The 14,579-nt window shown below is 40.6% G+C and overlaps 1 protein-coding gene across 5 annotated transcripts in view; it reads left to right on the plus strand.

Moving 5' to 3' along the window:
• The window catches only part of LOC139757760 (nephrin-like), a 400,579-nt gene that overhangs the window by 299,510 nt on the left and 86,490 nt on the right, over nucleotides 1-14,579 (plus strand). For all 5 annotated transcript variants that reach the window (XM_071678535.1, XM_071678538.1, XM_071678537.1 and 2 more), the window contains one exon: nucleotides 4,712-5,011. In XM_071678535.1, coding sequence (XP_071534636.1) covers nucleotides 4,712-5,011 — 300 coding nt within the window. The remainder of the gene's footprint in view (nucleotides 1-4,711; nucleotides 5,012-14,579) is intronic.

Below are 14,579 nucleotides of genomic sequence, written 5' to 3' on the forward strand. Positions count from 1 at the left end.
ATTTACCTTTTACCTTCGACAAGAAAGTCTAACGTACATCATACATATACTTGTGCAGTCATACACACATAAAGGTTTACATCATGCATTCTCCATTACATGCAAATTTACATACATATATACACAGTGGCAAATTGGATGATAATGCAGTAAAAAAGGCATATATCTAGACACATTCATCACCTCACTCTTACGAACGCAGGCTCATTAAGATGTCACGCGACGTCTGATAACCCACTGAGATGGAGTGAGTGCGTACATAATTAGAGTTGGAGAGTAAAAGACCAAAATAAAATGTTAATGCGAGTTACTGCCATGCCAGAGGGTTTGGGGGTGTAACTAAATTTTGTTAAACAATCGATATGTATACATAAAGGACAACAAATTAACTTCCACATGCGTTTCTTTTAATTGGAAGCGGATTGAAACCACTGGCTGGGAACTGTAAAAGGGATTCAAATTGTATTTCCTTGAGTTATATTAAATGAACAAATACCACGTTAGTTGCCCCTGTTATATTGATGTATTTCCATGCTAAATCAAGTTTGAATTTTCGTTGTTTACCGAGTGTGTAGAGAGTTCCAGCTCCACAATCCTTTAGCGCAATTGTTTTAACAGTTTGGGTTTACATTACCATTCCCTGATCACAGATGTTAACAAGATAGTTCCGCCCTGAGTGTAAACAGTTTTTCAAGATTACTGTAGTCATTTACGAAAATGATTTTGCCCTTTTTGCGAAAATATGCATCCTCTCCAAGTTTTTTTTTTTTTTTTTTGTCATATGATTACATTAGCGCAAGTGATGTATTTACGTGGTTGATATATTTTGTTTTTCTAGAGCTAATAACACGCAGACTTTTGGCACATCGATGCACTCCTTTCGTTCAAGCGTTCGCTCTTTATTTTGTACCAGATCACATAAAGGTATTGTCTTTGCAGCACACCTCGGTGCGTTCACAATGTAGACGTGAAAAGAAAACAAAATAGTTTGAAGGTGAGGTGACTGGTGTGGTAGTGTACAGAGTCACTCGTGGAAATGTGACATCGTTGCTTTCGTTGGTTAAAGTCATCGTGATTGTGACTAAGCTCATCTGCTCCCACAAGGATGGAAGAATGATAAGAATTTGGGTTTGAATCCCTCCCTCTCCAGAGAGAGAGAGAGAAAGAGAGAGAGAGAGAGACGTGGCCCTCATTAGCATCCAGAGCTCGGGGTGACGTGCGTGAATACAGTGAAATGCATCGTAAATGCTGACTGGGCTCAGGTGTTTTCACGGAGGTCTGCACCAGGCATTTGTTGCGTCTCTCGTTGCCTTCCTCTTGCCCAACTTTTTTTTTTTTTTACCTTCTCTTATCTTTTCCCCCCACCCCCATTTACCTTTCCTACCTCACCCCCCTCCTGTCCTTTCTCTCTTCCCCACCATTTACCTTACCCTACGTCTGTTTTACTCTCCACTCGTCCTTTACCTTTCCCCTTGTTTTCCTTTCCCACCTTCGCGGAAATAAAAACTCCAAAGCTCCCTTTATCCTTTTACCTCCCAGGGAGCGAATAGCGTCCGCAGTCGCCCTTGCGCCTTTTCCATCCTGCATGAGGTTACTCATGATTCTGTCGTTGATTTAGATCCATAAATCCATTTTTTTCTAAACTGCCATAACTATACCTGTGCCCTCCATCTATCTACTAATGCGTATTTGTCCATTTTATGTACCTGCGAATACATAAGATATATACTGTCCATCTGACGCATCAACAGACGTGTATCTGTTTGACTCGCGTGTTCCTCAAAGGGTATATGTTCGTCGTCAGTGATTGTATCCCCATTATTATTTTTTTTCTAAAGACATTGCAAAGTCCTTCGAGTGAAAGTATGTTATGTAAACCTGGTGCATACAAAGCCATCGAAGCCGTCTGGTTTAGTGTGTTTTAACACTGTTGCCACACACACACACAAGATGCATCTCTCTGGGAGGAAAGTTCTGTCGCATTCTATATGATAATTTTTGCGTCGACTGAAATTTGTGGTGACCTTTCACAGAGGCTTAATATTACCCATGAAAAATAAGAGCTTACAAGCTTTTTCACCGAAACGTCTGCAAATCAGCTGTGAAGGCCACACAGTTTCCTTTATTTAGGTCCGGTTTTGCCTAAGTTTTAAGTGATCCCAGAAGGGGAGGCTGCAACAGTTTCCCCAATTCATTTTCCTCCGTTTCCACGCTAACCCTGGGATAATCCGGCCTACTGGTTTTTGTTTCTAAAAGAACAATTCGTCCTGACCTAAGAGTATGACAAGAAAATCTTGCCGTGAAATGTATGCATAGTGGAGGTGTTTTATCTTCTCGTGTGCCTTAACTTCATGATACAATTGTATAACTTGTGGATACATTTCTCAAAAATTCGCGTAATGCATGTTATAACTCCCTATTCTGTTGTGTGTATCACTTTTATATATGGCACAATGTGTATCCAGCCAGTATACTTTTATTGAATTATGATTATAGTATTTTCGAGGATGTTCCTTTTTTTAACTGTTACTCGTTTGATCATGATTATGTATTTACATTTTATCGGTAGTTATCTTACTCTATTTTACTTTTTGATATCTTGAGCATGACGGTATGACCCCACAACTAGACACCACAGACATTTCCACGGTTTCTGCCAACCACTTCAAGTGTCCTGGTTCTTCACATAAAGATTACAGGAGAGAGCGGTCATTGAGAATGATAGCCTGGCCTTCTTCACGAAATTTAAGGATTAGGTCAAAGGTTACGTCATCATACGCGACTATCACATTGAGTTTCCTGGAGTTTTTATCCCAATCAAAAACCTTTAGATTGCAAGAAAAATTAGCCCTCTATTATTGAAAGGTCGTTACCAAATACAGAAATCGGTCAGAAAGACCAGCATGCGCGAGCGAATGCGATACGTCTTCCTCCATATGCACCCACAGTACCCTCGTGTTAGGTCTTGATAGATCAGTTGAAGTATTGGTCATTTAGTGAATTTCGTCATTGGTTTCAATGAAATAAATTACTGGAAAAAATAAATTTTTTGTTAACCTTTGACCTAAAGAGGGCTGAGGTCAGTAAGCTTTCCTTCCACTGGTTATCGTCATTATTCATCATGTGTGGAGCGACATTTATGCCAAATTTCTTATTCATTGGCTAATAAATGACCAAAAATGTGACAAATAAAAGATTTTGCTAACCTTTGACTCCGGTGAATAGGAAATAACTGTGAAAATAACGATTTTAATCTACGCATAAAGTGAGGAGACATCTTTTTGCGAAAATTTCATGAACACTTCATGAAATATGGCAAGGAAACGCAAAAAAGGAGTAAGTTTTCAGTGAAATTTGACTTGTGTGGCATGGTAGAAATGGCTCAAGCGATGCCAGTCCCCCATATGCATTGTGTTCGGCTTATGGAAAGGTACCCATATGTAGTGCTTTGTCTTAGTTGATTTAGATTACAAGACGCAAAATATAAGCTTTTTTATGTCCCCCCCCCCAGAAAAATAAGTGCCCTAAAGACCCAAATATATAGAAATACAGATACAAAGGGCATCCTGGTTTGTTAAACCAAGATATAAAGTAAACATGACAAAAAGTTTATCGCCCTCCACACGGAAGAAAGGAATAGCAATGCCACTTGAACATTCAAGATTTTTTTTTCCATCAACAATATGGCGAGGTTGGTGTAACTCATTTATTGTTTGTGAATAATTAAGGAGTTTGAGGTACTTAGACGAACTACAAATATTGATACAAGTTTATGTAAACAATGCCTCCTCGTATACCCTGAGCTGGAGTCAACTAATCATAAGTCCAAACTTTAATTATTTGAGAAGGAGGGACTACCATGAAAAAATAAAGGTGTGTGTGTTGTTGTTTATTGCAAAACTGTGTGTAGTTTGATTTTGTTTACTTGCTAGGAAATATCAACGAGGAATAACAATGAGCTTCAAAAGTCCAAAACGTGGAGAGTATTTTGATATTATTCGTTCAGTAAATCTCCACATTGTCCTGTTATTATGACAGGAGGCGTTTGTTTACATAACCCTCTTGCATCCAGGAGTGTTAGGAAGTGTTTTTGTTCCAGTTGGTCATAGTACCGTTCCACAGTGTGTGGAGTTCTAGTTGAAAGTTGAGGCTACTTTGCTTAGAATATATTGAGAAGCAAACACACCTGCGTTCTGACAGTTTATTAAGAGTCTTGCTCGAGGTGACTTGATTACAAATGATCTGCATTTAACAAGTCATCAGTTTCTGATTATATTTACGTTGACTGATTTACTTTTCATTTTACCCAAGACTATTTTCTACACGCTTGATATATTTTCTGCACTTCAGTGCCATTCTCCTTAACTGACTGATATTCTTTACACTGAAATAGAATCGGTCCAGTTAACCCAGTTCTTTGGTAATCTCACCAGCTATATGCATGGTTTCCACATTTGGTTTTGATCATAACCTGTTCCCTCCCTCCTTCCTTTGAACAGACATTATGCTTCCTAGGTTACTGATGCTTTCCTTACCACTTATCAGGCATTCCGTCTTGCCAATGTCAGCCTTAATGGCTCAAATGTGCTCTTAAACACCAATTGTATGTTTTATGTTCTTCCTCGGTACGTCTCGTTATGTCTCTTAAATGTTACATATGCTATCAAATTCAGGTCTCGCTCAAGTGTGTGTCTTCCTCTCCTCCCAACAGTCCCACCTGACAAGGTGATGGTGTCGGGTCCTGCAAGGTCTCGAGTCGACGAGAACGTCACCCTCACCTGCTTCGTTGATAACAGCAACCCTCCGGCCGAAGTCTCCTGGGTAGTGGACAGCAAGCCTCGCCCGGAGACCTCCACCCGCAGGGAGCGAGCGGGACCGGGAGGGTGGCGAACCGTCAGCGAACTCTCCCTCACCGTGCCTCCCATCGAGAGGGATATGATGTTTACGTGCCATGCCACCAACCAGGCCCTCGGGGAGACCAAACTGGACACGTACATGCTCTCCGTACTCCGTAAGTAGTGAAAACCTTTGGTTGACTTGAGCCTTGCTTCTTTTGTACGTAATTAAACTCGGTTTCCCAGTTTCTTCTTTCTTTACGTGTGAATGAATGCCTGGTTTCCCTAAGTTTATGGCCTCTGTATGTAAATGAAAGCCTGGTTTCCCTAAGCTTGGATAGGGAGCTTTGGTTTCAGTGACCAGATGCTTCCTTTTCTTCGTTTTGTTCCTGGTGTTGCCCTAATAATACGGGAAACGGCGATCAAGTATAACTCTCAAATTAGAGGAAGTTATTGGATAGAGAGAGAGAGAGAGAGAGAGAGAGAGAGAGAGAGAGAGAGAGAGAGAGAGAGAGAGAGAGAGAGAATCATCATGCATGCATGCCTGATCAACTCCTTGAACACGACGTTGAGGTTAATTCCTGAGCAAGAATGTTTGGCCCCTGAGCACACCGGTATGGAGCTTCGGTATGATGACCTAATCATGTCACCGGAACCTTAGGGGTCAAAACAAAGTTCACGCCGTCATCGTCAAGGATCGTACCATCCTGCCAAACGATCGTATCATCGTCCTAAAGAGCCTGATATCATGATTAAATCTTCATTTATCGCCTGTTCTGCCTTATGCCTCGCACGGTCATGACTACACTCTGATCTGAACGAAAACCGAAGATATGTATAATTATCTTCAGTCAGATGGCATACACTCGTCAAATGATCCAAAATACGGATAAGATTATCCGGAATAAATTATTCGGAATAGAATATAGATTATCCAACAGATCAACACCACCGTAAAATACGACAGAAACAACGGAACTGTTCTGAGGAAGAAACGTAGAAGTATCTTAATATAAAGTTTGTTTTCGCCACTCGAAAAACAACACACACTTCATTAGCATACAGAACTACTCAATATGCATTAAACAACCAATTAGTAATGGAAAAGACCCTCCCCCCTTTAGAAAAAAAAAGGCGATGGCATAAAATACTTTGATGAATTTCTAAAGTTTACCTTCACCTAACTACCATTAATCACAAACTTTTCAGCCGCGGGAATGTGAGCCTCATGCAGGGTGTTAACAAGGACCATAATCATTTGCATATTACGACACAATCTCTCTGGGTAATGATTTACCGTCAGGGATTACGAAGGATGTATGTGACAAATCTGATTTTTACATTCGATTTTTCTTTTTTAGGGGGATTTTTGAATTCCAGCTGGACCGAGAAGGGTAATTGGTCCTTGTTTTCATCAAGATTTTCCCCATTTTTTTTTTGATGAAATCGTCACAGTATTGTGTTGTGAATACGTTATGCATACCGTATACATGACCCAGGAACTGACATGGATATCATGTATTCCGTGAGCAGCGCCAGTCTTGTGGGAACTGGAGGTAAAATCCTTTTATAAAGAACTGGTTAGTAAAGAGGAGGAGGAAGACTGATGGTAGGGACATTAACGTCACATACTGAGACATTGGCTTGTATTGAGAGAGAGAGAGAGAGAGAGAGAGAGAGAGAGAGAGAGAGAGAGAGAGAGAGAGAGAGAGAGAGAGAGAATAGAAAGAAACGTGCATGAAATGTCCAATATATATATATATATATATATATATATATATATATATATATATATATATATATATATATATGCAATAGCTGATCCTTGATTATTATAGATAGCCAAAATTAATCGGTTATAGCTTTACACTAATTGAAGACATATAATACGCACATCATGTGTATCCATACGTATACCGTGTGTAACCCATACGCACGCTGTGTATTCATACGCACACCATGCTAAACCGTACACACACCATGAATTACCCCTACGCACACATGTGTATCCCGTACGCACACCATACGTATGTTGTACGCGCACATTTATCATCCATAATTTCTTTCGGGAAATTTATTTGCTTAGTTATTGCCGGGTCGGCGTAAGTTACTGCATTTTAGAGTCGGATACAGCGGCCCTGCACGCAAATAAAAATGAATTAGGTGTGATGTAATTAGATTTTCAATGTAATTTACACTGTATTACATCTGTTACATTTTGCTGGGAATTTCGGGCAGTGTTTAAAGGCTGTTTTTTTTATTTGTGTGTGTGTGTGTGTGTGTGTGTGTGTGTGTGTGTGTAGGACCTTCGAATATCTGACGAATATAAAAATTTTCCTTTTACACACTGTATAATGTAATCATACGCTGGAATGATTAACCACACACTTTTCTTACGCTTGGGGATTCTAATCTAATTTTCCGATTAATGTAATCCTTTGCTATTTTTGTTGGAGTTCATAATGGAATTCGTTGTGCGTGCCAACGAAATATCTGAAATTTTAAATCTATGAAATAAAGTTGTAGAGACGCCATAGGGACAAACAGAATGCTAGTGTGGTAAATAAAGACTTTGTGAAAGCTTTTGACCAGTGTAAACAGCTGTGATATAGCGCATAGAACTTTATACAGGAATGACTGGGAAAATGGGAAGGCAAAAATACAACGTCTCGTGGTACAACGTACAACACGCTGTTGTAGGTCAGGTTATAAGCTCGGCGCCCAAAACCAACGTAAAGTTTAGACCTATGGTAAACAAAGCGCAGTCGTTGTTATTAATTGTGGTTAGAATGTGATTATCCACGTGATAGTATGTGATTAATCAGATTGACCGTGTATATATTGTGTATACGAATATGAATAATAGTCTCTCTCATACACGCATACACACACTCTCCTTCGTACACAAACACACACACACGCACACCTCTCCAACACAAGCACGAGCTCGCTGCCCTTAGGACACACAAACAAACTCCTCCCTCAACACAAACACAAGCAAATTCATCCCCAAACACACACAAACAACTCCCCCGTATCAATAACCTCAGTGCATTACGTACTCTCTCTCCCGGAGGTAGTTTGGCAAGTCATGAAGTACGTCTAACAAGAGGCGAGCACTGATGTGGTCTTCAGTCATGCCCACACTTCAGAAACTTTCAAGAGATGCAGCGACCAAACTAACGTTTAGTGTGATTAAATTGTGGAAGTGTGACTGTTTGGTCGTGAACCAGCAACATGTTTTACTGTGTGTACGTGTGTGTGTGTGTGTGTGTAAATATCTAATATTTTATGGAGAAGTAGTTCTACATTAGTGGGCCTCCATCACTCGAACTACAAATTCTGTGTCTGATACCACTACATGTGTGTGTGATCCTGCTTGTAAGGCCATCCACAGTCCTACGCTATAGTGGCATTCCTTCATTATTCAATCTTTCCATTTCACAACGTTATTTCCCTCGACCCTTACCTACGCCCTTCTCGTCATCCTGAGCCATTGCTACCCCTGGGATCACCCTACAACCCACTTCTCAATTCTGTCTTTTGTCTCGGTCGAGGACCTCTCTCTCTCTCTCTCTCTGTGTTTCCCCATCATCAAAACCTCTACCTTAGCTCATTTTCCCAGCTCAAGTTCCCTCCCTCAACAAAGAAGCAGGTCTCGTCTAAGCCACGTTCATTGTCCTGATTTTTCTTTTGTTTTCCTCACAACGTTTACCTCGAGGTCTTCAGTTCTGTTTTTTTTTTCTTTCATGTTGTAATCATATTGAAGATCGTTGTGTGCTATTAGTCCTCGAGGCTAAGTGTATACAATTCTATTCATCCTATATTTGTGATTTTACCGTAGTCTGGTGACCTTGGTTGGGACGTGGTTGTTGCCAAAACCGACGTAGCAGCGTAGCTTTATGTAAATCAGGTACTGTGTTCAGAACTTAATTTTTCAGTTCCTCCTCACCCGATTCGCACTGACCTTGGTTTTATGGCCTGATTCAGAAGCGCCGTCAGCCGTATTTTTTGTTTGACGTCTAGTTTGATTCCTGCAAGTTAATCCTACCCGTAGCGGTGTTTGTGAAAGGAACTACCATGCGTGAAGGGCAAAGGGATTACCACAAATCCTCTGGTTACATTTCATAAAAATGCTCCAGGCTGAAATTTTTGTCGAGACATTTTTTTTTTTTTGGCACAAAGCTTTGGTAATGCCTTTCAGTTTCCCGGGGATGGATACGGGAATGTATCAGACGCTCTGATTCTCACCCTCTTTCCCTCAGACAAATTAAGGAATTTTGAGCAACGTCCATGAGATATCCCATAGCTGGGGAGGATGAAGGCCCCCCTCAGTGCCGGACGATGTGTTTTTACCTGCACAATAAAGCAAAGTCGTAAATATTGTCTTTAAAAAGTAATGTCGTGAGTTGTTGCATTGATTTTCTTTCTATGTAGAGCTATAAATGTGCCTAGTTATGACCCTGAAGTCTTGTTTAAATAACTTTATACAATACAGTTATTTACACCATATATCTGCAACGTTGTCGAAGTTTACATGTGCTAAGCAACTTGCATGTGTGTCGTATCTTCCTCTCTACTCTTCCATTTCAGATTTTTCATTGTCTATATTTTCATCTCTGTTGTCTGTCTCTTACGTATGTATTTGCCATAGGTCCTTAGCACCTTCGTATTCCCCATCTTTGTTTTATACCTAGCTTAAGCCTCCTACAACCTTCCTCAAATTCTAATATTTTACTTTTCTCTTTTTTGATTACTCGCCTCTTCCCGTCCCATTACGAAGGTGGAACTCTTGGGCAAAAAAATCCAGAATAAAAAAGTTCTAGGGATGAGCTCTGGAAAAAGAGGAAAAAAAAAATAAGATCCAACTCATTAGGTAATCTTTTTTTCCCTCATAAAAATTCTCTTCGTAAAAGGAATGCAGTTCAGTTCAATATTCAGAAAGTGTATTTTGTATAAGAGGTCTGTCTATATGGCTCTTATATAAGGTATACTCACGACGCTTCATTAAGGTTTCCTCGTGTGAATTTATATAAGAAAGATCATTATTTGGTCTTAATGAGAAATTTCTTTGTGCTTCTATTTTGCGGGTTTGATGTGTAGTTTTATACGTGAGATATCCACAGTTATATATGAGGCGTCAAAATTTTTTTTCCTTTAGTTAAAGTTTTCCATATGTGGTTTCTTTGAAAAGGATGCCTTGCCTGGTTTTAGAAGAAAGAAAAGAATCATATCGTGGAATCGGATCCTTCCCAGTTCTTGAGTGATTCTTGCACCCTTCACTCCCCACATTCCCTTGGGATCATTGCGAAGCTCTGATCGACTCCAAGTGTGAAGAGTTTCTTGGTGTTTAACGGCACCAACCTGGAAACTGGGCGATTATTTTAAAGCTTCGGTTTGCGAAATCTTCAAAGCTTTATTCCTCAGAGTTTCACGTTCGCCATCTCTTGACTTAACGTTAAATCTCAAAGCTATTAGTTTCAATTGGGGATGTTCGAAGATTTCCTTTTAGTCTGGGTTTTGATAGATTCAATCCGTGAGAATTTAGCGGTATGTGATTATTATCTTCTAAGGTTCTAAAATCGGATTCTTATAAATCTGTCCTATTCTGCTGAATATTGAACTGAAGACATTAAAATTTATGTAAATACGCCGAGACGAATATAATTCTGGAGGCTTATGTATTCAAGGCTGTGCATGATTTTGGATTGTTAGAACGGTTGTTCACTGAGGAGACCTTACCCTGAATTTATCAGCACCGGAATGAATGCTTTCTCATCTATCCTGGAGTCTGCTGCTTTTATAGAAATGCTTTATCAAAATTGCTTCCTCTATGTATTATCGTCTATGGGTATTCCACTCATTCTTCAAGATCTTGTTATTGTATCATATTGTCTGTTTCCTCGTATTTTTTTTTTTTTCGAAGTTCCCTTCCGCTTCCTACTATCCATAAGTGCAGTTTCCGTCTTTAAGACTGTGATTCATAATTTGATCATTCATTTTCTCTGGGCAACTATCTCTTTAAAAGTTTTGCAGACCTTCATTTCCATCCCCAAAAGGTCCATTTCAGGAGACATTTACCAATCTAGCCCTTCCCTTTTGAGAATGTATCTCTTTAAAAAGTTCTCAAACTTTGCTGATTTCCATCTTAAAAATCTGGTCCCAGGAGCATTTACCATCTGAGCCCTCTGTCTTTCAGCAGTTGTCTCAGCAAAGTTCCAAAACTTTCGGTTTAATTTCTAAACATCGCCTTGGAAGCTTATATTACCATCTGTTACGTTTCCATTAACAAGTATGCCATCTTCCACAACCCCGAGTTGTATCGTCATATGCCCACTAACGGTGGGAAAGAAATTTCCGTCATTAATAACCTTCTTGTATCTATATGCATTAGTTATCTTTCTCTCTATACTCCTCATATTGACATTTATCAGCCTGTGGTCTCTCCCACAGCTTTCTCACAGCTATATCCTAACCTTGTCTAACTTAGTGTTACTATACAAACTCGCGGATTTCTTAGTCACACACCAACAAGTCCTCTTGTTCGTATTTCCTATATACTCCTACTGATCCACATGGATCATGTTATTTCGCATTTACTTCCTCTCTACAGTTTACTCATGCCTGTCAACCATTTTTTCTTCTTCCACCTGCTTTTCGCCTATTTTCTGCTGCTCCTAATCTGCTTTATTTTCCTTCATTTATCTACCACTTGTGCCCCCAATTGTTTACCCTCCGCTCACTTCCTCTCCCCTGTTCCTCCCTACTTTCCATTAGCTAAAGCTCCTCCTATTTTTGCTTTTTTTCATATTCTTAATCCTCCTTCCCCCCTCCTCCTTTATTAGAATTCCATTTAAACTCCATCTGCCTAAACACTCCCTCCCCTGACTTCTGCTCACTCTCTCCCGAGCTCCATCTTTCATCTCTTCCTCCACCTTCCTCCCTTTCCCTCTTCCAAGTATCCAGATGAAGGAAGACCCTAGTACTCTTGAGACGAAGGCCATGAGAAGCCCTTGGAGGCCAAGCCCTGGCCTGTTGTCTGGCCGAGTGTAGGAATACCCTGCCAGTCATAAGGAGTACCGCTCTCGGCATTTTATCGATGGACCTGGAGTAAACAGTTGTTTAGAGCGTAAATTAAACTCTGGGATGATCTGCGAATAAGGATTGGTGGGTTAATGTGAGGTTGTGGGAGCTGTGAATCTCTCTCTCTCTCTCTCTCTCTCTCTCTCTCTCTCTCTGTCCGTTTTTCCTTTCCCTCTGCCTCGCCCACTCCTCACTGGGATGACCCCTTAATTTTCCTTTATTATCCTCCCCAGCAACACTTGATATGATACGTAAGACCCCCTCCCTCCCTCCCGTAAACTGAAAGCCTCTCCCTCTCTCTTCTCCTCGTCCTTGTTCACCTCTTTTTCTCAACGTTTAGATTTTCTTCTGACTCGTGTATAATATCCGGCTTTGCTTAGATTGTTTTTCGTCTGCTTAATCTCCCTGGGCTCTTTAAAGTGAATTCTTGGTATATATATATATATATATATATATATATATATATATATATATATATATATATATATAATTACCGCAGGATTTCTTTTCCCGAGGCTCCTGCTGCTCCAGTGTTGCGCTACCTGCGGTAGCAGAGAAATGATACCCTTTAGAGTATAACGTTCTTGCACGAGGCTTTACTTTTGTTCAACAGACGATGGGAAAGCCTTGGCGAAGGTGACGTAACTTGTGTAGCCGCAGGAGGTAGGAGTCCGGTAGCATCTATTTTCATGTATATATCCTCATTTTTTTTCTTTGTTTACTTTTTGTGTAAAGAATGATTGTTTCTCTTTCCTCACTCTTTATCGACCATTCCTCCTGTGTTAGTTTTACTGTTAATTCTAAAAGCTTATGAAACTCATCACCTTCTGGTTCAACTCTTGTTCTATGTATTCTGAACTTTAATGTTTCCCTTCGTCACGTATTTCTCTCTCTACTTAACTGCACTCCTCAGTAACCTTTCCTTCCTTCTTGACGAAATCTTCGCCATATTTGATGCCTCATCTGGTTTTCCTATTCTCTTTTCCGTTGATGCTCCACCATTTCAACTTTCCATCTGTTTTTTCAGTTCCCTCACTTCTCGAAATTAAGACCGAAATTGAAACTGACATCAATTTTATCTCTCTCAGGATCTTTTTCCCATCTCCCTCTCTTTACTTTCTCCATCTCCCACTCACCACGCCTCGCCTCTTCACTTTTCTTGGGACTTTAATTCTTTCTCTTCTTCTTCCATCTATATCACTCATTCTGCCTCTCCATCTTTTTGCTTCTTCGTTCTTCTCGTTTATATTTCTGCTCTTCCATCCCATATATTTCTAGACTTCTCTGCTTTCATCCTTGTTTTTCTCTGTCCCACTCTCTTCTCATCCCTCTCTTCTTCTGTCCTTATTTTCCATCATTAGTTCCTCTACCTGCTTCCATTCCTCCCCTCTTTTCTGCTCTTCTATTTCTATTCTTTCTCCCTTGCTCCTTTCTTTTATCCATTTTCCCCATCTCTTACTATGCTTCCTTTTCTGTATACCCTTCCTCGTCCACTTTTCTCCTTTTCAATCTTTTTAGCCCATTCTTTACTTATACTGTCTCTCTCTCTCTCTCTCTCTCTCTCTCTCTCTCTCTCTCTCTCTCCCTCCCCCCCCCCTCTTTCTCCTTCGTATGGTTGACCTCGACGTGGATCACCTAGAAAGCAAACCTTCAGTTTACCGAGGGGTCACAGCCAGGCGCATGCGGCGATTTGAGAGATGTCGTGAAGATTTGCTTTGTTCCGAAAACGTGACAATTGTTGCATGTGTAGCGGATCATCCTGGTGGGTGTCTGCACGGGTCTTTGGCTCCAGCGAGGGCCGGGGAGCAGGCCAGAGCGTGGCGCGAGCGATGGAAGTTAGACCAGAAAAAGTGTACGTCAAAGTTTACCTGATGATGACACGAATTACATAGAGCTTGGCAGCAGTACAAACATGGAACACACTAGCCATTCATCGACGTACACGATGAACAATGCGTTGCTTACCTCGGCTACTTTCCCTACACACACACGCACACATTTGGAGGTGGAAAGGCAGCAGAAAGCTTAAGCACATGAGTACATTGGAGTGTACAAGAAAGCCACATAGCAGAAGACCTGGTGGTAAATGACAGGGTCATCTGCTGGAGGACGGTACATGGCAGTATATGGGAATGCTAGATAACAGAAGACCTGATGTATGAAGGTTAATATTTGCTTGAGGACAGAAATAGTCGTTGTTAACATGCGTTTATGGAGACAGGATAGTAAAGCAAGTGAAAGAGGGAAGGGCATTGGGTAAAAGATAGATAAGGAATGAGGGGTGGAGAGGTGATAAAGATGAGGAGGAAAGGGAATGAAGGGTAAGTGGAAAGAAATGAAAGATTTTGAGATGCAATGCTTAGAAAAGAGAGATGTAAGAAGGCGACTTAGTTTTAGGAGGATATGGAGAAGCTAGACAGATGAAAGTTGAAAATGAAGATGGAAGACGGTGGAATGGAGAAGGTGGTGAGGGGAGGGGAGCGTGGAAAAAGTGTTTCAGCAAATACGAGTCGACACGAATTTCAGGACTACCGACTTAGGCGCGTTGCCATGTAGGAGTCGGGGACTCGAGTCTTATTTGAATCGTACATAAAGTTTGTTGTAAACACACGTATCGTACCTACAGTGTTATTCATACACGTTCACACATTTGCAACATGT

This window comes from Panulirus ornatus, chromosome 28, assembly GCF_036320965.1.
Source record: "Panulirus ornatus isolate Po-2019 chromosome 28, ASM3632096v1, whole genome shotgun sequence".
NCBI classification, from domain to species: Eukaryota; Metazoa; Arthropoda; class Malacostraca; order Decapoda; family Palinuridae; genus Panulirus; species Panulirus ornatus.